The sequence below is a fragment of the Podarcis gaigeae genome (assembly GCF_964106915.1).
Source record: "Podarcis gaigeae genome assembly, chromosome: 7".
In the NCBI taxonomy this organism is placed as follows: Eukaryota; Metazoa; Chordata; class Lepidosauria; order Squamata; family Lacertidae; genus Podarcis; species Podarcis gaigeae.
Window position 1 is genome coordinate 32,717,716 of NC_139683.1, and position 27,240 is coordinate 32,744,955.

At 40.6% G+C, this 27,240-nt stretch overlaps 1 protein-coding gene across 3 annotated transcripts in view; it reads left to right on the forward strand.

Moving 5' to 3' along the window:
* Positions 1-19,127, forward strand: part of STAU2 (staufen double-stranded RNA binding protein 2) — a 139,999-nt gene extending 120,872 nt beyond the window's left edge. For 2 of the 3 annotated variants that reach the window (XM_083747774.1, XM_083747773.1), the window contains exons 14-15: positions 16,377-16,465; positions 18,073-19,127. In XM_083747774.1, the coding sequence (XP_083603900.1) occupies positions 16,377-16,465; positions 18,073-18,166 (183 nt within the window). In that variant the 3' untranslated portion in view covers positions 18,167-19,127. Of the gene's footprint in view, positions 1-5,730; positions 5,833-7,267; positions 7,373-16,376; positions 16,466-18,072 lie in introns of those variants that run through there. The other variant, XR_014566489.1, reaches the window with a different exon arrangement.
* The last annotated feature ends 8,113 nt before the right edge of the window (positions 19,128-27,240 follow it).

The following is a 27,240-nucleotide window of genomic DNA, read 5'->3' on the forward strand; positions in this document are numbered from 1 at the left end:
ATTCAGCTGCAAGTCCAGATGTTTTCTGTACGTCTTATCCCTCAAACCAGGCAGCAAAATATATTGAACCCACCCAGAAGAAAGGAGAGCAGGGCAATTCTTGGGATTTCCTTCCAATATCCCACAGAGGTTGAGAGAAGGGTTAAAATAGTTTCAGATTGTTGGAGACTGACAAGTCTTAAAAAATGGGAATGTGTTGGTGTGAATATTAGGTACAGTAGGTGTAGGAACAATCAAGATTTGGTCGCCCGTTTTAGTAATCCATGCTTAATAATGCAGCTCATTATGTGTTTCTGCAATGCCAGTCATACCCTACCTTAGATATGGCACATGGCCTTGGTATTAAATGACATTATTGGATTGTCTCCAATGTAATTCTTTCCATCAGAAAGCCATCACTGGTCATCTGGACTCCCACTCAGAAATAATGTCCCTTCTGAAAAATCCTATCATTTCCCCACAGTCACATTCCTAGTTACAATATTCAGAAAATATTGGAAGAGCACTGAAAAATATAATGCAGTTCAAAAACTTTAGTAACCCCAAGAAACATTATAAAACCCGACTTGTGGGCCCCCCCTTTCTTTAAATGGAGATAACTTGGGCTAATCCACTTCTTAGCATCTGGTGAGGAAAAAGAATTCTGACTGTGGCAAAAATTAGCTTTGGGAATAACGGTGGTTGCCAGCTGCATAAACAGCACTCACCCAGCGGCATTGTTCAGTCATTGGGAGTGCCTAGATTCTCATCTGATTAGTGACAATCTGTAATTAATATTGTAGTTTGTAAACTTTAGCAAAGCAAGCAGGCCACTAACCTGCTTTGTGGAGGAAGAGCTAAGTGGATGGGATTCTGCAGGGCGATGAGCCCTTCCTGAGAAGTGAAGAGTATGCTATACTCCTGCAGGAATTGGTGTGTGGTGATTCTGCAGGAGATGACCTTTTATTCATTATCAGAGAGAGGGGAGAGAAGAGACCTCCCCTTGTGAAATGCTCAGCACTCTCTGTACAAATTGACTGTGCTGGGTAGTGGGAATTGAGAGAGATCGCAACCTATCGGGGTGCATTCTGTACCCTGCAGGATTGGGCTTACAGTGCTTTTTAGTGCCCTGGTCTATTTCAGGAGGCTTTTCTTTATTTCAGCATTTTCAATAGGAGTGTACACATCTGTCTTTATACCCAGCAGCTTTCCTGGCCCACAACAAGTCCTCTGTGAGTTTCCCCAACCAAGCTCAGTGGGATCTCTGTCAGCTGCAAGATTTATGTCATCTTTTTCAGCCCTGAGAACTGTTCCTTAAGCTTTTCACATCTGGATTTAATTGGAAAGACATTAAAAGACATTAAGTGTGCTGGAAAAGCATATTTTAGGGAGGATCTTTATAGGCACTTCCATTAAAGGAGCTAACAGTTAGAGGTTGAAGTGGGATGCAGACAAGTCATCAGCTGTTATCAAGGACAAAATTGCACTGCTAACTGCTTCACAGCAGTTCTTCATTGAGACCCTGAGCCTGTTTCTGACCTTTAATCAGGAGCCTGGTACAATTGAACAAACATTATGCTTTTGTATAAGAGAGCACACTTGGGCATTTTTCATTTGTAGTTTCGTCTCAACTGGAGTCACCTTAATGTAGAGTTGAGAAGGCAAAAAATGAGACCTTGCCATAGGCAGAGTGAAGATGCCTACTTTGTAGGATCATAAGATCATAACACTGCTGTGACCCATTATGGCAAGCCAAGATAATGGCCATCTTTAGGAAAAAAGCAGAACATTTTTGATTGATTGCATTTGTATCTTACCTTTCTTCCAGTGAGCTCAAGGTGGCATACATAGTTCTCCTCCTTCCCATTTTATCCTCACAACAATCCTGTGAGGTAGGTTAGGCTGAGAATGACTGACTGGCCCAAGGTCACCCAGTGAGCTTCATGGCCAGGTCGGATTGTGACCCCTGTTCATCCAGGTCCTAGCCAGACACCCTAACCACTACACCACATTTGTTGGGCTGTAATTCTGTGGTCCATATCCTCATCCATAGCTTCATGCGTTGTTTAATGCATATGTGGAGGTCTCAAAAATTGCATTTTGGTGGGGGCAGTTCTGCAGTATAAATCCATTTGTTGTTATGGACTGGCTGGACACAGAGGAATAGTGGGAGGCAACAACTGGGGAACCCCCCAAGGGAAGAAGGCTCAGAGCCAGGGGATTGGTGGTGGGATGATGATGAGTGGTCAGAGGAAGAAGAGGGAGCAGACTGGTAGGAGGAGATGTCAGAAGCTGAAGAGGTAACAGGGTTTAGTGAAAGTCTGTGGCAGAGAGAAATGCAAAAGCAGGAGAGGAGGGAGGCCAACAGACAGAAATGAGTCCAGTTGATGAAGAAGCAAGGGTGTCTTCCCCCTCTTGCTGCGACAAGTTCCCATTCCCCCTGGTCTCCTGGGACCAGAAGAGGTATGAAGTGGGAGGAGCAAAATCAGGCATGCCAGCCTAGTCTCAGATTGCTTGGGAGAGGAGGAGACTTAGGCAGCTGTGGGAAGGCGGGGACCTTCAGTCTCTACAGCTGCCTTATAGGGGCAAGGCCTACCCAAGAAGAGTTTCTATGCTCATTAGGCCTGGCACTCCTGAGCAGATCCTGTTCTTCTAATAAAGAGTTAACTTCACTTACTCTGTGTGATTTATTGCTGGCTCGCTCCTGACATTTGTGTACCCAAAACTGCTCAGTTTGGTGACATGAATGGAAACAAACTTGAATTTAACAAATTGGTGTTAGTGTAAAAGATAAAAGTATGGTAGCTATGAATTCTCTTGCTTGTCTTGGACAAGTCATTCTCTCACTTCCCAGTGTGTAGCATGAAATGGACGTGGTTTCCTCACATAATTTTTCTGAAGTGAAGTGAGATAATTATTGTAAAGATCATAGTGCTAATAGCAGGACAATAACACTAGAAATTTAAGTATTAAAATACCCTTGTATATTGTACATCACAGTAAAAAGTTTAATCTGGAATTGGATCTTAGCAGGAAGTCATTTGCCGTGGGTAAAATGACGCACTGCTGTTTACAAATAATTTAAGGTGCCTGTCTCTGTGTAGACTGACAGGCAGTTAAACGTAAAGGTCTTTTCATCTGGGAGAACAGTCATGTAATCCTCCTTTTCTTGAACTTAATATATTCTTAAAATAAATGTGATATTCAAAGACTTGTTTCTAGAGCAAAAGCATCTGTAGCTAAACAAATAGACCTTTGAAATAATATCCTGTCTGTCTTTAAAGTGAAAAATAGTGTGTGTATGTGTGTGTTTTCCCCCCTTTTTATCTTTCAATAAAAGCAAAACAAATAGTACAAAATCTTCCTCTGTAAACCATCCCAGCAAAACAAATGGATTTGCTTTATGGTCATCCATCTACTCAGGGCAGGCGGAGGGGGGGCCAGTTGCATTCATTGTCGGGAGCACATTCACATGAACTTCCTCTACAAAGTTACTTCCTCGCAGATAATGTTCTTAGTTAATATTCCCCGTCTACATACATATACGGACAACACATCAGGTTTGGGAAGAGGATGGGTGGGAAGAAAAAGTATTATGAAAACAATGTTTCTTTGTTTGTTTAACAAAAAATATATGCCACCTGATTTGTAGCAAAACCTCTGGGTGGGACTGCAGAATTTCAGGACTGGCCCTACCATTAGGGAGGGTGAGGGAAGCATATCTGACAGCTGGTGCCTGGGTGGTTATGGTGGCAGTCATTCAGCTGTTTCTTCTGAGCTCTCTGACCAAGCTATTCAGTTGGAATACAGAGCTATGTGTGCCGTGCAGACAGTCCTGCACCATCATAACTACCCTGCTGCCCTAAGGTGCGGTGAAGGATGCTGCCCTAAGGCTAGTGTTAATGTAAGATTGAACTGCCAGTCCAGTTGGTTTCTGGTGTGGAATGGGACAGAAGCACCATTTTCGCCTTTGCTTCAGGTAGTAAAATGCCTTGAGCTGGCCCTGCAGAATCCTTCACTGCATACAGTACAGTAGTACCTCAGGTTAGGTACTTAATTCGTTCCGGAGTTCCGTTCTTAACCTGAAACTGTTCTTAACCTGAAGCACCACTTTAGCTAATGGGGCCTCCCACTGCTGCCACACCACCGGAGCACGATTTGTGTTCTCATCCTGAAGCAAAGTTCTTAACCCAAGGTACTATTTCTGGGTTAGCGGAGTCTGTAACCTGAAGTGTATGTAACTTGAAGCATATGTAACCCGAGGTACCACTGCACTAGTTTTAGAAATATTCTTGAAGTTCAAAAAAATCTATTGGTGGGGGTGAACACTTTCAGCCACATACAAGATAATCAAAATTCCACACACCAAATTAATGTATTAATATACTGTGGCCGAAAACCAAGAATAGTCAGTCTAAATGAAGTAAGTAAATAGGTCACATGTAATGTTGGCATCCGTCTGTCTTCGGAGACAATGGAAGAGTGAGCCTTTGTGAGTAAAGTCAAACCATTGGAGAGTTACAGCATGTGCTGAGGTTGTAGAGACTGATACAGGAGAGACATGTTTTATTGCTGGTGGGGCAGATGAACGTGTCCAGTTTTGCTGCTACAGGTGCACCATAGCGTTTCTAATAATAATAATGATTTATTATTTATACCCTGCCCATCTGGCTAGGTTTCCCCAGCCACTCTGGGCGGCTTCCAACAAAATATTAAAAATACAATAAAACATCAACCATTAAAACTTCCTCCCAGCAGTCTCCAGTCATGCAATACAAAACTGAAAACTTGACTCTAATGTGCATTTCCTTTTGTATTTAAGTACAACGTAAGGTATTAAGCCAAAGCAAAAAAAGTAAAACTTTAAGAACTGATTTATTAACATTCCCTTTTGTGAGCCAGACTTGAATTTACAATTGTTGGGCATTCATAAGGCATAGTGCAGCGTACAGAAGCAATGGAAAGAATTTTACTACAGGTAATTTGAGTAGGAGAGCGTCACACATGTCTTTAGTTGAACCTTAGTCCATGATTGTATATGGACAGCTGCCCCACATAAACCGTAAATGCAGGTTTGGTTTACTTTGTTGTTGTTGTTGGTAGGTAATTAATTAATTAATCAAATTTGTATAATGCCCTTCATCCGAAGATCACAGGGCGTTTCGCAGCATAAAAATACAAAATGTGCAAAATACATAATAAAAACAAGAACGAAAACAAACCAATACTTTCCCTCCTACAAACACATTTAAAAGTAAACAGATTTACTTAAGATATTTTATTCTACGCATGAGCAGTTACAGCTGTCCTTGGCTCACATTTACACAGACAAGTTAATGTATGAATCAGATAGACATGGTACAGCTGCCAGCACTCCCTGTGAGTGAAACGGCCGTATAAATTACCACCACAGTAAAGGGAATTGCTGCCGGCCATATTCATGATAAACCAATCCCCCATACTATATTAATACACATAAGCACTTGTTTGGTACCACTGTTGTTTAAATCAAAACTTGTATATACTGGCCTTTTGCTGTTCTGTATGAGGCACCATGTGCCCTCCTAAGACTCACAGAATTGTAGAGTTGGAAAGAACTCCCCGGCAATGCAGGAATCTTTTTGCCCAACATGGGGCTCGAACCCACAACCCTGATATTAAAATGGTCTCATGCTCTACCGACTGAGCTATCCAAGCCAGCCCATTTCAGAATGCAGCTGAGGATTGTCGGGATTGAATGTTTCCCTATAGATACCACTTGTGTGTCACAGAGGGAGCTTGGCTGGAATCCTTCTAAAACTAGCATGGCTGAGATTGATCTGTAACAAGTCTCCTTCTGGAATGTGAGCTAAGGTACATAAAGCAATAATTACGAATTTATTTGTTCAGTCATTAAAGTAATTCATTAGCTTGTTAGTAATTTAATAGAAAAGGAGGAAAAAGTCTCTACGAGACGGGGTGGGGGAGAGCCAAAGGCATAGCATAGAATAATCAACAATGCATTACAATAAAACCATTGCAAAACCCATAAAACATACCCAGCAAGTGCATATCTACAAGAATTTATCTGAAGCAAAGCACTTCTGGATCTGATTGATGCCTGGATGATAAACCACTTGGGACCTATCTATACACTATGATTCACATTACCTTGAGCTCCTGGAGGAAAGGAATGGATACATACTATATAACTAAATGCCCCATTCAAGAGTTATATGTGCACTTTGACTTATATGTAAATGGTCCACCTTTAAAATTCATGCAGCTGCCTTTGGGCAGACAGCTCTATGTGCACATCAGGTTGTGGAGAAGCCAAGGATGATAAAGATGAGACCTAATCTCATCAAATAAATCATTATTTTTGGTTTTTTGGTTTTGTTTTGTTTTTTGCTTAGAACAACTGTTTCAAGGATTTTATTTTATTTTGTTTATTATATTACATTTTTATTACAACCTGTCCCAGACCTGAAGGTGTCATATATGTGGCTCCTAGGAGGCCTCCCAGCCCTTCAGTAAGGCATTATGTGTTTCAAACTACTCTGAAGTCAAGGTTTATACGCCTTGGCTTTTTGTCCATTGACATTGAGCAAAATGCAAATGTCAGAGTAAAAGGGCTAGGAAGTTAGTAGAAACAATTGGCTTTTTCTCCTCCCCCCCCCCCCCGTGGATTGACAGTACAAATTCCACAAAATTCATTTAAAATATATGGGGGTTGAATATATTAAAATTCAAACAATATATCTGTCTTCGTAAATCAAAAAGAAATTGGTAGAAGACGACATTCTTGGTTGATGTGGCTAGAAAGCCCGTTTGTTCCTAACACATGGGAGTGGGGGGAACCGTTCAAGAACAGTTAATCCTTGCTTAAAATTCCCCATGATGCCAGCAATCAGATTTGCATCTGGATAGATTATTTGCCATGTAAAAGTTAGCCGCAGAGGGTAATATAGCCTGAAGCCAGTGCTAAGCAGCACACTCTTTCCTAAATGTTTTAAACGTTGCATTTGTAAATGTGTACTCTCTAGGAGAAGTCTAAATACAGTAGCTCTCTCTCCTCCTCCCCTTTCATCTCCTCTCTCGCAGGCACAGCTACTGCACACATCCTGGTGCACACTGTTTAAAGATCCCTTTGTGCAGACATTAATCCCTTTTCATGTAAATTACATGAGTTAATCAGATTAATATACACAGGGACAGAACACGTTGGGGGGAGAAGGGCTTAAGTCAGGTAATTAAGACTTGCATTGTGCAGTGTGAATAACCATTCTGAAATTAATTTTTTAAACAGATGTTGACCCTGGTCTGTGTGAAATCTAATCAGCTGGGGATGGTAGTGCCTGGTTACAGAGGGCTGTTAAAGATCCCTTGCTGAAGTCAGTGGGTGCGAATTCAGGTAACAATTTGTCAGTTAAGTCACATTTTCTGATTGGTCTTCATAGAATCAGAATTATGGAGATGCAAGGGACCAACAGCACAATCCTATGCATGTCTACTCAGAAGTAAAACCTATTTAGTGCTTTGGCATTTGCTCCCAGTTAAGCAAGTAAGAGATTTCAGCCTAATTAGCAACTTGACACATCAGTGAGTAACCTGCACCTTTAAACCAGGCATATAGGTACAGTTTGCGATTGCCGGCATCATAACCATATATTTTTACAGATATGTGAGGAATTTTGAGTGTTCACTGTAGAACAGGGGGAAATACAGACATAGTTGGTATATGAATATTTTTCATTTATTATAGACCCAAACTGACATATATTATGAACTGACTTTGATGTTCTGCGGAGTGGCTAGGCTCGGTTTCATGACTGCCGTAGAATGCTAGTGGCATAGGAAGAGTCCTGATAGAGAACCTGTAGACTTGATTTATGTGGAATCTGTTAACATGGAGTGAGATGGAGTGATTGTTGAGGTAGGAAAAATAATAATAAGAGTACCAGCTAGTCCTTCAAGCACTGTAACATAGTGAAAGAGGGTTTCAGAATTCCCTCACTGTGCTCCTGGGGTAAGGCACTGGTTTCTCTTATTCTCTCATTTTCCTGATTTCAAACCAAAAATAACTAGAACAGGGATGAATAATCTGTGACCATCCAGATGTTATTGGACTCCAAACTCCCTCCAGTCCCAGTCAGTATGGCTGAGGGTCAGAAGTGATGGGAGCTGTAGTACATCAACATTTGGAGGGCCACAGGTTAGCCACCCCTAAGCTGGAAGATCTATCAGTGCCCATTTTTCCTCTGCTTCTTTCTGTTGCTGCTTTCTCCGCTCCCAGAAAGCCTATGCTGTCATAGGGGGTGAGCATTTGATCTTTGCTGTTGTCCCTACATGAGACTAACACAGATGAAGGGACACAAAGTGCTGCCTTGGCAGCCATTACCTCCTTCCCCCTAAATCGTGTCAGCTTTAAATTGTCACCTTGCCTCCACATTTACCTCTAGGCAGGATAAATTTGCAAACTTGGTCTTGACACCACTGTGTTAGGACAATGCAGTATGAGTTGAGTGAAACTGGCCAAAGTCAGACCTTTTTGAAGAATATCATCAAGAATAATTCTTAAAACATGTGCAAAAAATTAAGGCGCTTTGGAATTCTTGGGAAACTAATTACTTACATTTGCACACTAAAAAGCAGGCATAGTTCCCCACGCCCCCAAGAAACATGCATGCCCTTTCAAGCAGTCAAACATGGACATCATTTGTTTCAATGAAATGCAAGGGTTTGTACCCTAGTAATTAATTTTTGCCCATAAAGGACAGGATTGGAACGAAATCATTTGTTTTAAAAACCACAGAGAAATTTGAAGCCAGATGTCAGTCTATTGACTTGGCTCTGCTAAAGTAGAACTATCTGATGAAGCACTTAGGTTCATGCAGTGGTCTGATTCAGTGGTTAATAGGGCTGTTAGATGAGTATGTCCCTGATAAAAATGATGGACAGGGGCTTGAGAAGATGGATCTGTTAGAAATTCACTTCTTCCACTTTCTGTAGAAGAGATCTATACGCTTTGCTTGCAGGTGTAGTAGTTTTACTACTTACCAAATTGCCATTCTCCCTTGATGTGCACTGTACTGGATGGAACAGAAGAATTTTGGGAAAGGACCAACTCATTCACTTGGGGGCCCTGGCAGAAGTTATAGGGCTGAAATATCCTAGTAGAGGACCCTGTAACCTTCTTGTAAGTTCCACTAATTCAGCTCAGAAGGTTTCTAAAAGTGTAGGTGGCTGATGAGTGGTCCTGAAGTCTGCATGGTGCAAAGGAATCTGTTCTGGCATGGAGTGAAAAAGACCCAAGTGCAGGCTAGAAATACAGGCTTGTATCCAATGTGGCGCCATGTTTATTGGATTTCTATTTTGATTATTTTGGTGTTGTTCTAACTTGTTTACTATTAGCTGCTTTGGTTTCTTACAAGAAAACTGAGGCATGTGTCTAAAACAAAACAGCCAATAAATAAATAAATAGTGGCTAAGCACCAGAAAGCTTTAAGCTTCTCAGTGTGGAAGTCCTATAAGAGATAATTGTGTTTCTTTTAAACTTTCCCTTCAGCCCCTACTATATGGCAGTCAAAATCCCTAAATAAGAGCATTTAATGAATGGGTCCATGAGAATTAGGCAGTAGCTTCTCACACCATAGAGAAATGGGAGACAGTAAGCCACAACAGTGGTTTGGCTGAGTTTGTAGCATTTGTGTTCGTTCCATAAAAGGGAAAAGTATGAAGAATTAAGTTAGGTGTGTTCTCTGTCTTCAGAAGTATGTGCCACTCCCAGTAAGGTGAAGTGGACAGACACGCACAAGAGGACCATTTAGGGACATCTTGGGACGAATCTGAAATGTCACATAGATGTAAAGGCAAAGGAAATATATCCCTACATTGTACTGAAAAACATTAAATCATTATCATAAGAACGTGAGTTGAAACCACAGTTTTCTAGAGCAAGCCTCTGTATGCAACTGCTTTGTGTAAGGATGACCTCATGTTATTAAATTGTCATTACAAACTATCCAGTTCCCCACAGAGGGAAAACCAGAGGGGGAAGAAATTAACAAATTTCAATATGATTTGCTAATTGCTAATTGGCTTAAGGAAACCTAAAAATGACCAAACTGATTGGAAACATCCACCTCCAGCCAGATCCAGACACATATTTATAATGGGAAGAGCAGCCAAGACAAACAAAGAGCAGAGTAGTGCATCCTGTTGGCATTGTGTTTTTGGCATTGCTGTATCTACACAGAAAACAAGTGATACATTAAATGTGTAAAGACATCTGTTTCATAACCTATGGGGCTTTGCTCACAAAGCAGTTGTAAAATCTTCTGGAGGAGAGAAATATTTCTATATATCTGTGCAGATGCTCTTTTGTAAGAGAGAAAAAATCCATTTGAGGAAGTGTTCAGCCTTCGGAAAAACAATTCTCTGCTAAAATCCTTGTCAGATATTTATTCCACTTATATCCCCTCACTGCTGTTAATTTTGCAAGCGTTTCCTAGTTTTTTAAGGATTGTGTACATCAGGCCCAGTTCATCTGAAGTGTAGTAACAATTATGCATGACGTTGGATCTTGGAAGATCTTTATAAGTGTGGACCATTAGGTCATTTTTAATTTATACTTAAAGGATTTCTAGGTCACCCCCATAAAACTATCAAGGCAGTGTACAAACATACAAAACAGTCCAGTCCTTGTACTTCTCTGACTGACTTTGTGAGCCTACCCTCAAACTTCAATCAGAAATGCAAAACATCCTGAGAAAGTAGATGAGTTATCATCAGGACTCAGGATCAAGAGACACTGGTGACCCCAGAATCCAGTGCAACACTTAATCTCCGCCAATAGTACCTCATACTCATAAAATGACAAAAAACAACGCTTCTGAATCAGACCAAAGTTCCATCCAATCCAGCATCCTCTTCTCCAAGTGGCCAAATAGATGCCTACAAGAAACTTGTGAGTAGGAACCAAGCGCAACAGTACTCTCCCTATTTGTGCTGCCCCATCAGACTTTGACTCTCCATGCTTTACCCATGCTCAAACACTTCAGCTTCCAAATTCATCTGCAGAATTATAATCTGCTGCCCAATGCATTTTCCCTCACCTATCTTTCCATAGTTAAACATTGGGGGATGAGGGGGAAGTACATTACCAGATCTCCTGGAATTCATGTGACACTGGGGGATGGACAGCTGGACCATAAAGGGAGCAGCATTGAACAATATCTGGTGCTCCGGGTAAGCAGAGCCTGCCAATATTTAGTGGTCAGAATAATCACCACCTGCCAACACCTGGCAATCAAGGGAGAGGGCATATGGTCTTGTAAAACACCTGCTGCAAAAAAATTAGGAATCGTGTAAAGAATGTGATAGTGTCACAGAACCAATCAGATTATGCTCTGGAGAGAGAACAATGGGTGGTGTGGTGTTAATGTAGTCAAATAAGGGAATAGATCAGCACCCTCACTGGGGAACAATTACCCTCATCTCCTGCTTATGGACTTCCCATGGGCGTCTGACAGTGGGAAACAAGATGCTGGAGTGGATACGTCTCTGATCCAGAAGGGCCTTTCCTTTGAAATCCTGAACCACTCAGCTTTCTCTCAGTCTTAACTCTATCCCACAGGGCTGTTGAGAGGATATGATGCATGTTAACTGCTGTTTAGAACAAAACCTTAATTAACTCGTTCACTTTGCAGCGGAGGCTGGCAGGCCAAGCACAAAGACTTTGCATCCTATTTGTGCAGCATGCTGAAAAAAGGGTGGGGCTTTGAGGTGGGCTTTAGTTTTTGCTAAAAGAAATTTAGTTCATAGCGCAAAGGTGGAAGTGGTGCAATGGTGGTGCAAAATATCAGCTTCATTTAAAGGTTAAAAGAAGTTCTAGTGATGGAGAAAGTGTCTGGCAGTGGTTCTCATGCTTTTTGGTCTGGGCCACACTTTCAGAATAGAATTTGTTCATGCCACACCAGTTTTTTTCATTGATAAGGATTACATTGAAAAACAAAAAGAAACAAACTCATATCAATGCTTGATTTTGATAAGATACGTATCTATATTCTGCAAAAAAACCCACCCTATGCTATGCTATGCTATACTATACTATAATGAAATGTTTAGATATTTCTTTGATTGTCCTTGAATCTTTCCACCACACTTGCCATCCTCTCCTGCCATACCAGGGTGGCATGCCACATCCTTTATGAACCACTTATCTAGGAAGATCGACAGCATGAGGAGGGTTCAGAAATCAGATATCTTTAATTAAGCACAAGCTTTTGCAAGGAAAACCTCTTAAGTGATGCATTACAGAATGTAATGCTGACCACACCTTTTTTATTGCATGGTCATCCCTGCTTTACCTGGATGCAATTTTAGGCAGTCATCTAAAGTATTGTAACAAATCCTACCCTGTTTTTATTTTACACAATATTTCGTCAGATAGATGTATTTCACCTTTCTATCCTTGGCATTCCTTCAGCGGGAACAAATGCTTTCGTTCAGCATTGCTGCTGACATTCCCTTCAAAGACATAGAGATAGATGTTCTGAGTAAAGAAAGAAGCAGAGGTTCCCATGAATGAATTCTGCAAACAGCGTGAGAAACTAGGTTAATATTTCATTAAGGAGCTACAAAATAGCAGTGCGGCAGGAACACAACCTGAAGCATTTAATAGGAGCTCGACAATGAAGCTGTTGAATCTTTAATCCCATTTTGTTATGTACTTGCTGCTCTCAGTTGAAAACAGCAATGAAAGCAACTGTGACGATAGTTCAGGGAAGTGTTCCTATTTGATTTTTATTTATTTATTTATCATGCCTATGCTCCACTCTTGTTCCATAAAGCTCAGTGTGGCAGCCATATGGATCCCAGATGGACTCGCATCCAGGCAGGCTTAAAGTGCAGGACATTTCTTAGCTTCTGCACTAGAATTGCAGTGTGCATGTCTAGCATATAGCTCTGCTAGTTCTGTTCAGCACATACATGCTATTTGTTTTCTGCCGTCCAGAAAAGTGATAAGCCTTATATGAGCTGATTAAAATGGAGCTTCCGGCATGCCTGTGCCACAAGTTGTTGAAAGGTCAGGCGTCTGATTAGCATTCACAAAATACCAACATACATACTGAATATTACATTGATGGAATTCAGCAAGAGGTGGAATGGTGGGAGAAGAGCTCTAATTGTTTCAGTTTGTAGAAGGAAAGGGGAAATGTGATTGTGGTGTTAGAGTGGGGCAGCAGCGCTCGTTAAGCTGCTCCCAGCATGAAAGGAGTTAGCAACATTAATGAACTGAAGGTATCGCTCGCAAAGGAATGATCAGCCCCATATTTTTAATTTTATCCAGCACATTTACATCCCAGCCCAAGGGGGCTCTGAAAGTGTTGTTCAGGTGATTTCCATATTTTTTTAAAAAATCACATTTAAGTCCGGGAACATGAAGAAAAATAACATGCTGTCCCTGTGGAGCTAGGGTTTTTGAGGTTGCATCCTGCCTTTATCCATCATCTTTCCTGCAGCTCCCCCCCCCCCCCAGGTAACCATTGGTGTCTTCTGAATCTAGAACTTGCTATCCCGATGAGGCAAGTCTTCCCTTGCTGGCAGTTCTTCTGTCTTCCAAAAAATGCTCACCAACAGCAAAGAAAGTGAGTCTCATCTATAAAAGGAGTGCCTTTTATCTGCATTGGTTGGTGAGATAGTTATATTTGTTCCTGGGCTGAGATACCTCAGCTGCTGTGGCCCTCCCACTGGTAATCTCAAGATTGGACGACTGTCATGGGCTTTTAGTGAGACTCCTCTTGAGCTTTCTGCTGCAGAATGCAGCCACTAGGTTATTGGCTGGGACCTCCCACTGACACCATGTAACACCTCTGCTGAGGGAACTGCTCTGGCAATCAATAAGCTACTGGGCGGGTGCAGTTAAAGATTTTGCTTTTAGAATTTAATGCCCTAAATAACATGGAACTTGGCTCCCTGAGGGATTTCCTTGCCCCATATATTCCTGCCCAGCAACTGTGCTCCTCAGATGGGGCACAGCCAAGAGTACCGCATGCCCCAGAAGTGTGTGTAGTATGCTGTAGAAACTGGGTTTTTAGTGTTGCAGCTCCAGCCTTCTGGAATTAGTGGCCAGCTGAAATAAGACAAGCACCTGGCGTTGATATTTAGATAGCTATTGAAGACATATTTGTTTAAGAAGGCTTTCCCTGAAGTGTGACCCATTCATTTTATGGGATATCTATATAAGAATGTTATTACTGCTCCTGCATAATTGAGTGTGTATTCTAATAGTAGCTAGTAGTACTTCTTGTTGGAAAGGCTCTAAATAGTGGGAGTTGTGAAGAGGTAGAAGCATTCTGAGGTTTGGTGTTTGATGAGTGCCAAAGACTATTAGTGCCAACAATAAGAAAGCATCCAAAATTAGCACTTCTGTCCATTTTTTAAGGGAACAATGAGGATTTGGCTCAGAAAGACTCATTAAAGTACAGTCTGAAGGAACTTGGTATAACTTGATTAAGTTTCCAAACAGAGAAAGACCACGTTGAATGCCACCAGGAGCACGCAGTTCATTGTGGCATGGTAGTTTTCAAGGTCGCAGGAGGGAGGCATAACATATTAACCATTAAAGAGAAATAAGAAAAGCTCTATTCCTTTCTCTCATGCTGATTAGTATGTGTGGGTTGTGTGCATGCGTTTTATGTTTTTATTGTTGATTTACTATAGAACTTTGAAAATTAAAATCATTTTTTTAAAAAATGTGTTGCATCACATCATTGCATTGTGAGTTACCATACCTATTCTTCACTTCATTGGCTGTTACCTGAGAGAGTGAGGGAATTTGTAGTTAAGTGATGTCACATTTTGCATCACTTGATGTTACAACTCCATGTCTGCCACCAGAGGTGTAGGAAGGTCAGGTGGTACCCTATGCAGAAAATTTCTTGTCACGCCCTACCCCCACACACACCCACACATTGATTTTTTGAAAAAAATTTGTCTGCAAAAATGGCTTTACATTATTTCATATTTTCTTACAAAGGAATGTGGATTCTGGGCCTCTGATAACAAGTAGGCGGCTGTGGGCAGATACTTAAATCTACAGGATGGATTGTGTTTTGGCTTGTGTTATTTTATTTATACTTAGATTGTTTATTTATTTAATAAAATTTATTTTTTAAAACCTGCAAAGTGGTTTACCAAAACAAAAAACAAACAAACACCACAGCAGCAAAATCAAGAAAAATTAACAATCCTATTTTAAAACATACAAAAGCTAAAATATTAAGATTAAAATTACTTCAACTTTCTAAGCATCTAGGTATCCTTGCCTAAAGAAGATTGCTTTTAGCAGGTGCCCAAAAAGCGTCTAGCAAAGGCATGTGCTTTGTTGCAATAGGCGGGGAATTCCAAAGTGCCGGTGCTGTCACAATAAACAATGCAGTACAGATATTATGTGGAACCTGTAGTAGTGCTTGAAACTACTGAAGGGGAGGTTTTATTTATTGTGATTTCACCATGCTCTGTATTATCTGAAAAGGAAAACATTTATTTAAAAAACAGGACTGCACAGCAGCAATCTAGTCTCATCATGATCAGTGGGACTTATTTCCGAGCCAACGGTCCATAAGATGGGCTGCAATCCTATGCACCCCTTGCATCCAACTTGTACCTAAAACTCTGCACAAGCCTGCAAGAGAGAATTGTAGAGTTGGAATGGACCCCTAAGGGTAATCTAGCCAGACCCCTGGGGCAATGCAGGAATCTCAACTAGACCATCCCTGACCCTGCTCCACTGAATTGAAATTTCAGCCTTCATGACATAGGAAAACGGCCACGTAAACAGCTATTTTCGTGGAGGAGGGTCAAGATATTAGCTGATATGCATTAAATTTCATATATAGCTATATAATCCCTTGTGTAGTGAGATAAGAGCAGGCATTTTCAAAAAAAATGTTTTCTATGAACCGCCCAGTAGGGCAGTAATTGTTCCTTGGTAATTTGTCACCCCCTCCATGATGGCACCCGGGGTGAACCGCCCACCCTTCCTATGCCCCTGTCTGCCACATTGGCTAGTTTTGGCCTGAAGAGTAGCATATGAAGCAAGGAAGTATGGATCTAGGTAATCTAGAGACATGTAGATTGCTTCATTTTATACAGAGGATGCTTGTTTTAAGGTGCAAGCAAAGCTGAGCACAGAAAAGTATTAGCCAGTCTTTCTCACCATCCAGTGGGGAAAACAATTCTCTTTTTTCTCTAATCCATCTCTTTTTCAATATATCTTTATAACCCTGAGCTTTGTCACCGTCCACTGTGTCCCTGATACATATTTGATGTCATAAAACATTCCATGCTCATTGCTAATAGTATGCCTACTTCAGTATCTATCATTTCTCTTTAATTCCTCTGTGTTACAGGCAGCTTTAAGTGCCTTGAAACAGTTTTCGGAACAAGGACTAGATCCACTTGAAGGAACTGTAAAGCCTGAAAATGGTTCATTTGAAAAGTAAGTCCCACTTTCACAGTATTCTTTTGGGAACATGTGTGCTTGCTTAACTGGACTTTTTACATGAATGGTGTAGATGTACTGAGATCTTTCCAAAATACGTGGCTTCTTCTGATCTCATAGTCATGTTAACCTTGTAACAATTTGGCGCCATTGCTGAGAGTAGGTTTCAGAATCACTTTGGATTGTTATTAACTGGGGTCATTTAGTGTGCTAAGATGAAGCATAAATTTAAATAACAAATAAATAATTTGACCATCCTCTTTAACATGGGCAGATACATGAAATCTGTGAATTTGTCATATTTTAGAAACATATTTATTCTTCGCAGCTGCGAGATCCCATATAAAGATGAGGGCAGGTAGTATGAATTTGGTTTTTGACCTTAATAGTTTGGAGTCAGTTTCCTTCATTTAAGCACTTTACAAGGTCCACCTCTCAATAATCTAGAATACTGAGCATTCTGATGTCCACAAACAGATTGATACCTTTGTGGAACTGCTGTGCAAGCAAGCTTCCTATTCATATTACTAGAGGAAGCTGCACTTTCATCGAGGCTGCTGTCTCTTGCACATAATTGAGGGTGGAGAAGTTCCATGTCCACATCATATTTCCTTTAGCCGCAATAATTTCTAGAACTGGTCAAATACCTCTGACAGTGCAATCCTATACATGTCAAGAGAGAATTGAGTTCCACTGAGGTCAGTGGGACGTATTCTCAGGTGGGTATAGAATTCTCACCTGAGCTGCATAGTGGGCATTAAAAAATGTCAGTCTGTGAAGAACTGCAGAGCAAGGCAAATTTTGTTGCTTTGCTATTAGAGCTGTGAAGGCCCAGGGAGGAAACTGTAGAAGCTTTTTAAAAAATCAATGTTCTAGTTGTTTTATCAATTTGTTTATGAAAAATGGGGGTGGGGGGAACCTAAATCCATTCCCCCCTGGCCCTTCACATTTCTATTTGCAAATAATATATCCCACAGATTATGCCAGATTTCCATGTATTTCTGATTTGTGACGTAAGTGCTGTGATAAGCTTCCTGCCTTGTGAAGCCTGCAGTATTATAGATGAGAAAAAGAATTGAAGTACGCTAGCTTTGTACTACATTAGAGTTAAATGAAGGATGTTAAATACACCACCTGTTCTACCTTTGTGCGTGTCATTTCTGTTTCGTTTTTAAGTATGCAGATGCAGACATCAGAAACAATCACATACAGAGCGTACAGATTGATTGATTATAATATTAGATGAATGTACCAAAAGTTTCAAATTGTTTGTGCACCGGGCATGGGTAGATAGCGGTATTCCTCTTCCTCTACCTGAACCTGGTTTGGCTGAACCCCAGACAGGAGCATGTTTTTGTTAAGTAAGCGATGTTGGAGAAAAGCAAGAGGCTGATATATAGTGGCTATTTGTAAACTAATTTAATCAGAACCATTTACCACATGATCTCACCAGCATAGTATCTGAACATAAATATTGTTGTTTCACTTTAAAATGTCCCCCCTTGCGGTGACCTTTGAATCTCATGTGCCATCTGCTAATAAAAATGTCTTAAAGATGTGCAACCCTGGACCTTACCGCTCTTGTTAATGTATTAATCTTTCAGACAAGTCAAGCATCTGGGAGAAAACGCAGACAATAAACAGACTAACTCAGGCACCATTGCTCAGGACTGCAAGGATTCAAAGGCTGTCGTCTAGGAGCTTCCCAGCACCCGTGGCTGCCACTGCATCCTTATAAACCTGTCAACACGCAACAGGGTGTATGTGTACAAGGAAATGAATGACTAATACCATTATTTGAGTCTTATGTGAAGACAACACTATTCTAACACAGGAGATAGTCTACATGGTACTGTTTATTGAATGAGGGAGAAATAAATAAAACTGGCTGTTTCCCCTCCAAACCTTAAAAAACTACTGGAGGTTTAAACAGCAAATAATTAACTAAGACTTGGTTGGAGAAATTAAGTTTACAGTTGCTTAATACTCTGGAGGAAAGGAAAAGTCAACATTAGGTTGAGTTATACGACTCCTTTATAGTGTAGAATAAGTTCAGCTTTCCTCTCTTTTTTTTAATTATGCTTGAATATTTTGAAATTAATCAATGACAGTGCTGTGAGAGTTGTAGTTGTTGTCTTCATATATAGTCATACAGCTTCTCTTTCTATGCCAACATTATGCATTCTTCATAGTCTTACGGAATACATTATGCCTGTAAGATGCACGACTCCAAGTTGTTTGCAAACTGAAGTTTAAATCATGACAAGTATTTGCTTGAGCGTTAATGACCGGTCACAATACACTACAAGAGAAAGCAGTGATGGTATTTGATTTCCCTTGCCATTCGTTGATTGAAGAAAGCACCTTGCTTCCAAGAAACACATTCCTCCCTTTGTTCTCTGTTGTGTGAAACACATCGACTCCTCATTCTGTGTTTTGCATCAATCTCTCATTCGCATCAACTGAGTGTTTTTAATAACTGCATTCTGACCGCAAAAAGTAGAAAAGGATGGCAACATCATCTCAGAGGACAAAAAGTGGTGGAGCAGGTGTGTAAAACTGCCAGTGGGGCAGAGACAGAAATTTGCATTTTTATTCTGTACTAGCATATACAAATTAAGCAAGTGGCCAACGCAGTAAAACCACGTCAGTTCATGTATACAGTGGTGGTGTCATTTCTTCTTTAATTTGTGAATAACACTAGTGAAATGTGTCACCTACACTAAGATGGGATGCTGCCTTAGACACTTCTCCCCTTCCCTGTCTCAAAACACAAAAAAGAATAGAGTAATATGCATAAGTTGCAAAATGTCTGCACGTCTCAAAATTTGTGTGTGTAGAAATTGGTGTTATCTCAATGTGTTTGTGTGTGTAAAACAAAGAATATGCACACCACTGACGGCTCGCAAACAAGGCAGTGTGCCCTGGGTGTGCTTTCATTGCATTTGTCAGACAAATAAGGGACCAATGTAGTTGTGTGTGTGTTGCAACAGCTGGAAGTGCCCATAGTTCATTACTACCTTCTGATCATAGAACATACTGTCTGCTACATAGGCCAGTGTTAATCTATGCCATCTAAGCACCATTTTAACCAAATGCTCCCCGGCACACTAGGGAAAATCAGGCCACATTGGAAAGACCTTATGCAGGCATTCAGGGCTACAAAACAATAAACATAAGAGTGGGGTTGCATTCACTTGCCTCGACCCCACTGTCACACCCTGCACCAGGCCCTCCTGAATGCTCTCTCTGAACATATTTGCACGTTCCAGCACATGCATGTTCATCGGACTTCCTCACTGCAGACATGCCTTGGGGAGGGGCCAACACAGGACGTGGCAGCAGGGGCAGGGCATCTGAGGGCAACCCTGCTCTCCTCTCTCACATGATTATTGTGTGACCCTGAATGTCCAAATAGGGCTAAAGAAAATTCCCAAGCACAGTAAAATCACCAGCTTTTGGAAGAAGAGAACTGGATCCTTTTTTATGTGAACAGACCTTCAAATTTGCAGATACCCTCAAGTCTATAGGGCACTCTGAAGGCCTAGAAGCTCGCAAGATGGACACTAGCATGTTGCACTTGCCTAAAACTGTGTGGGAGTACAACACTAACAATGGAAAGCAGTTTCTGAGCTGGCTTTCTGTCCGCTGCTTCTTAATATCAAGAGGAATTCCGAGAGCTAATTTTCTACCCATAGTTATATTTCTTTAAGTGTTGTCACTATCTAGCCACAGGCCTTACATGTTAATATTCATAAGCCTTCTCTCTTCTCTGTGAATTCCAACACCTATCTAAGCAATTTCCTGAGAAAATAATCTTTTTTTATTCTTACTAGTCCTATGGAGCCGCAGGCAGGATTTGTTTCTGTTACCCATGATACCATTTTTGCAGAGCCAGGTTTGAGATTCATTAAGGATTGAGGCTCAGTGCAACAGTTAGAAATTATGTAGTATAGCTACTCTTATTTTAAAGGGCTAAGGGACCCATTTGTAACAGGTTACAAGCCTAATTTTATTGTCAAGTAATATTTTAATTAGGCCCTAAGGCCCTACGAAGCACACAAGAGAAGGATTTTCATCAGGAAAACCAAGGGCCTAATGCAATTAAAAAGAAGGAATTTGAACTGGTCAATGTCAGCCCAAATGATGGCCTCCAATTGCACATTTAACCTTTCAACAGATGGTGCATTTTCTTTACTCATATGTGAATGCTGTTGTTTTTTAATTATTTGTTTTTGGTGACCCTAAAACTACTGATACATTGTCTGCAGAGCTCTGAAGGCTCTGCAACAAGATTATTAAAACTGATCCTAGCCAAGAAAACGGATCTGTTTGCATCTGGCGCATGGCATGGCTGCAAATGTCCTACAGTTCTAGAATATGGCCTCAGTTTCAGAATCTGTTTTCTGCTGCAGAGGATATGAAGTTTAATTTCTAAAGGACCCCATGACTATAATGAAAACCTGGCTGCAGATTAAGCAAACTTCAGTGCATTGTTGCATTCACATCTAGTTTATGTTGGGTCCTATGGAATACCATGTTGGATGTGTATTTATGTTTGAATACAAATTGTATTGTTTATTTAGAATATATATTTACATATGACATTTTTCAGAAAAACCTGCAGAGCATTTCCCCCAAACAGCAGAAAAATCAAAATAAAGCATAGCTAGTTGACATCAATTGAAAACACTGCATTTAAAAGGCTGGGAGCGTAAGAATGCCTGGTGCTGAAAGGATAGCATTCTTGACATCAAGCAAGTTTCCCTGTGGAGGGTATTCCACAAACAAGGAATCACCACTAAGAAGACTCTGTCTCTGGTAGCCAGCTGCACTAGTCTAGATTGTGCAGGCCCAAAGAGGAGGAGAGCCTTTGAAGATGGCAGCAATACTGGTTAGTATGGGAGTAGGCTTTCTTTCAGGTACCTGAGCCCCAAGCCTTTTAAGGTAAGTACCAGCATGTTGAATTGTGCTCAGGAACTGATCAAAAAGCAGTACAGTACAGTTCTTTTGCTACAGCCACTTATGTTCCCATCAACGAGTCCTAGTCCACAGCCAGGTGTATATTTCTATTCATCTGCTTCTGAAATAACTAGCAAATAATTTAAGAATACGTAAGGGGGAAATGTTTGTGGATCTCAGTTTATTTCAGGATAGAAATAATTGTTCTATACTATGCTCTTTATTTGTGGTATAATTGGCTAGTTTGTTCTTTCACTGTGAATAGTTCTGAACTATCTTATTGTACACATCCATCCCAAATATTGGGGAGATACACTGAGCTGTGGGCCGACATGTCATGGGGTGAATTATGATAGGAGCCTATGCAGAGTCCTTCTTCAAGCCCAAATAAGTATTTTTTTTAAATGATATTTATTAAGATTTCAAAGAAGATTACAAAAATAATAAAAAAGAATAGAAAAAAAGAAAGCAAAAGATACAAAATACAAAAAAAGAAAGCAAAAGACAAAAGATACAAAATACAGAAAAAAATAGAAGCAATTAAAAATAAATCCATCTTTCTATGTCTTGCCTTTCATTTACTTGTTTCCCTGACCTCCTCACACCTCCCTTTTTTGTATTCCAATTCGAATGGTTAATTCAGCAAATCCTTTCCCTCTTTGTTTTTATCTTAATTCTTAATATTAACATATCATAACTTTATATTTTCATCTATTAATTCTTAATCTTAACATATTATAACTTTATATTTTCATCTATTAACAATCCATTTTTACGTACTCCTTTTTAACATTGTTGCTAAAACCGCTTCATTTCATTCCAACATCATTTTAACATTCATTAATTTTGCAATGTTTCTGTAAATAGTCTTTAAATTTCTTCCAATCTTCTTCCACCAACTCTTCTCCCTGGTCTCGGATTCTGCCAGTCATTTCCGCCAATTCCATATAGTCTCAAGCCCAAATAAGTAAATACCCTCACTCCAGGTGGCATTTCAAATCCTTCTCCCCTTGAACTTGAATTCACCTGTTTTGGTTGCTCCAAATCGGGAGATGTGGAGAACTGGGGTCCTTTTGCACTGGGCACTTGGGCAAAAATCAGGAAGTCAGAGTGACATGTGAAACAAACGCTTTCATTGGAAATGCATTTGGTTCCTTGTATCAACATCGCTGCATCATTGGTGGTAAAGGCAGGCAGGATTCATTTGATCCGAGATGCCAGTATCGGTGGAGGATACAAAAGGCAATGCTGTAACAAAGCTTTGTAATAACATCCTCTGTGATTCACTTTTAAAATTTGTTGGGGAGGGTTGGTCCCTCCTTTCTGCATGTCCTTGTTTAGTTCATCTGTGCTCCCTGACACTTGTGCATTATCAAAGAAATATTAATGGCTAGAATTGTCAATGAAAGCATCTAATGCTTATAGAATTTTGCATTGGTGCAGAAATGTTTATCCATATCATCAATATATTTTATTATAATTGAATCAGAGAGCAGTGTATTTTCCCTGCAGCATTCTCCACAAGCCTCCTGTTGAGGGGGAGCATCTTGGCTAAGGCCATCTAATTGACGGACTAATTGAAGTTTCTGAAGGGCATGCAGATATTACCAGAATGCTCATGCCAACTCTTGCGAAATAAAGAATATTTTCAAGAACCATGAAAGATGGCAGAATGAGCCAACGTTATTAAAAATGACTTTTTATTTCTAAAAACAGATCCAATATTTTCAAGACTTAAGAGGTTTGAGTAAGGAGGAGTCTAAAGTTTCGTTTCCATGATGGCTGAAAAGTATTGTATAAAAAAAACTGCATTTGGGGCCAAACTTCAAATGTGCTTAATCTGTCTCCTTTCGTTTTGATGGCAAAGCAGGCATGGAACTTCGATCTGCATTGGCCCTTGTAGCAGTTGTCTATTGAAAATTGCTCTCTCCTGGCAACTTTTTTTACCTCAGATGTACTGTTTACTGCAAATTTATTTTTTATTTGGCACCTTCAGGGACAAATAGTAGAAAGGTAGGGGTGATGTTCAGCATAAAACTGGTGTGGGCCCCTGATCCAGATCAAGAATCTGAAGTGGAGCAGTGGCCCTATTTCTATATTGCCCCCCCCCCTCCAAAATTAGAGCAGTTAGGAAAAGCACTCTGTGACTAACACATTGTGTAGTTTCACCCTTAAGAGAGCAGATTGCAGAAAAAAATTGATTGCCACCTAAAAGAAACATAGCATTTGAGTAGGCTCAAGGTAGGATGAAGGTCGTTTTTAAAAGAAGTTTCAAATAATTTGTAACTCTTCTGATTTAATTAGACTACTTTAAAGACAAAGCACAGAAGAAACTAGATGTGCACTGCTCTTAACACTCCCACTTTCATCTTTGCTGAAAATGTATCTGAAGCTTGATATTTTTCTATTAAAGATACTTGATATTCCCATCAGATAGGGTGCTTTTTCCTTATTTTTGAGAACCACAGTAGTTGTGAAATATTTTAATTGAACAGCCATTCATGTAGTCTTTGGAATTTCTTCCACATAGGTTAGCTGCTGCAGCTCCATGAATCTTATTCAGCAATAGATTTTCAAGCGTCCCTGGTAACTGATAAAACTTTGGAAGCCTGAAGCTACTTTTAATATTATTTCATTACTTCAGAGAAGAGGAGCAAATAAAGTCTTCAGGTTGGTTTCTATAAAACAGGTTTGGGGATCCTGTGGCTCTACAGATGTTGCAACTCTTATCACCCGCAACCCTTGTCTGTGATATCTGTGGCTGATGGAGGTTGGAGTCCCAACAACCCGTGGGGGGGGGCACAGGTTCCCCAGGCCTGCCATAAAGTTTTCCTCCCCAGATATTCATCAGTAGACACCTGAATTTGAACTGCATCATGACTATTTGGTACTGAAAGGAACTGTGACCCAGTGCAGATTATTCACAAATTTGACTCTCACCTACATGCCTTTTGAATTACATCACTGTCTTATACCTAGTCATGAATCCATCCAGGAAACTCCAGCTGGTTTAGTGTGCAGGTGTTCTTCTCCTCAATCATAAGGGCTACCATCAGCACCTAGAATATTTAATTTCAAGTGCAGTTAAATCATAGTGAGGCTCTCAAGGGCCGTTCAGACAACCGAGGAAGGCAGTTTCATGAAGAGCAAAATGTTTCCCTCTCAGTGCTGGAAAAGCAGATCACCTCCCCACACTGACACATGCAAGGTTCTTTTCAACACTGCTCCACTTGCAATGTTATTTATTTATGCATATTTTATGGATCCTTTTTTTCTGTCTGAAAAGAAATGAGCCAACCAAAGTTGCTTTTTAAAGGTCTGTTGATTTCAACAGGAGAGAACTAAATATGTGAGCCTTCCCATTGAAACCAGGGCTTAAGTAGGCTTAACTTAGTGGGATCATGTCCTATTAGCATTTTTAAAAGAAAAATAGCACCAGTGAGTAACAGCATGTGTATCCTTAACTTACTCTGAGAGGCTTATTAGCTACGCCATACAGGAAGCACTGTTTTAGCAGAACAAATAGCTATTTTGCCATGATTAAGTCTCAGTTTGAATCCCTGGCCTATTACAATGAATGGGACAACCTGGATCTTTCCCTACCCCATCCTGGCCACCACCTCTATCCTGTGTAAGAAATTCATTATCCTTAATTCTAAATAAGCAAAAGCCTTTCTGTTTGGAAGCTAAAATCTGTTCGCATAATTCCATTTTAGCTGGAAATGACACAATTCCCTGCAGCCTTCATGGTGTGACTACACACAAATACATCTCAGAGTGATTTTAAGTAATTCCATCATTTGAAGCAATGCTGGTTAGACTACTAATCATCTTATGCTACAAAAGGAAGCTGCAGCTCTCAGAGATAGCAGTTTCGGTGAGCCACGACTGTTGGAAGAGAAAATAGTAAGTAGTGGGTGAATCATAAAGCACATTATTGGCTCAAGGGAGGCAACAGCAAGCCATGCAAGCTGAGAATTATCCAACATTCCTCTGTGGCTGCACATTACAGGGGGAAATTCAGAAACAGCTGGCAAGCTAACTTTTAGCAAGCTTGTCCATGGCTGATCGAACCACAGTGTTCAATAGTAAACAGTTTGAAAGCCACTGGTTCTGTACAGCTTGGGCCCAGAGACCAAATGGTTGGGCAGGGGGGAGTCAAAGGGCAAGCCAGGACCTGGTTGGCACAACTGGGTTGAAGGGAAAGGAGATGAAATGGGGCTGAAGCATGACCCAGCAAACTTAGAAGAGACAGGCAGGCAGGGCTGAGCAGGTTTCCTGGCATATGCTGCATGTCTGGTGATTTTAAATGTCTGCTGGAGTTCTCTCACAAAAGTGTACTTGCCCCAAAGTTGGATCTTGGCATCCAGGAATTCTCCTTTCCGTGTGATTTTTTTGCTGCACCAACACTTACGTGGTTTAGAATTGTTAGTTACACTGAATCAGCATATCTGCCACTCAAAAGACCTTCCGCATCATCTGGAAACACCTGAGAACCAACCCTAATTGTGCCCCAACTTTAACAAGTTCTTAAGTTAGGAAACGCATGTTTGTTTGTGACAGAGGCTGATTTAAAGGCTTTGTAAGCCTAGATTTTGCATTTAAGTGTTTGTTTGTTTTCCGTCATTCTGCCATATTCCTCTTAGCAGCCAAGAACACCAAGCGCCTGAATTCCTAAGTGTGCTGATCTGATGTGAGCTGTACTGTTTTTAATTATTTATACAGCACCAGAAGTGTGCAGGATGCTTTATAGACAAAAGGCAATATCCCCTTAAGGGCTTGCAGTGTGAGAGCCAACTCCTACCCAGTGTTCACTGTTCTTCCCTAGAATAGTCCCAGTGGAATCAAGAAGGCCACAGAGTACTTGGTTGGGAAGGAAATGCACCATCAGACCGTAAGTAAAAACATAATGTTATCAGGGACATAAAATTTAGTGTTAGTGAAGGGGAGACAAGATTCTTGGTTGAAGAAGCAGCACCTTACAGGGGGTTGTGCATTTCGTTTTATTTATGATTCTATTACCTGTATTACACACACACACACACACACAAACATCCTGCATCTTAGGAGGCTGTAGCGGGAGTGTGGAATGGTGTGTTTTTTTTAAAAAAAGAAAGGCCTTAGGGATTAATATTATCAGGAAGGCCTGGCTAGCAAAATCAATATACTAGAACATTTTTGCCAAAGGAAACCACAAAGAATTTACCCCACCCACCCCACACAACAGTAGGTGTGGTTCTCTGCAAACACATATAACCCTCAACAGAGTTTTCATCCTATAAAGAAAGGATCTTCTGAGAGCTAATAGAGGATTGAAACAAACACAGGTAACATCAGTACCAGGAGAGGTGCAGCCTTCTTGGCAATGGAAAGACTTGATAGGATATAGAGCACACCTGTGTGCAACTCTTAACTCTCCAGCTGGGGGAGGAGGAAGACTGATTTCTTGTGGAGAGAATTAGGTATGTGGAAGCTGTTTCTGAGTTGCAAGATGAAACTACCAGGCAGGTTTCAGTAATGGATTAAACTCAGGTTTTAATAGCTATGGAGAGGAATATTGAAAACAGTATGCAGGAATCTATTGGACAAAGTGGGAAATAGCTTCATCGAGACAATATGGGAGGGGAGATAAGAGCTGGGAAAGAGAAAGTCCCATCCTGCTTGATTCCTTGGTGGATGTAGGAGCTCTGCATCCATGTCAGGGATCACCAACATACACTAGTACCTCTCATGGAGCCTGTGAAAGGTCTCGACACACATCCCCTCAAAAATCCCCAATGCACAAAATATTGTTTGCTCTTCCTGTTCAG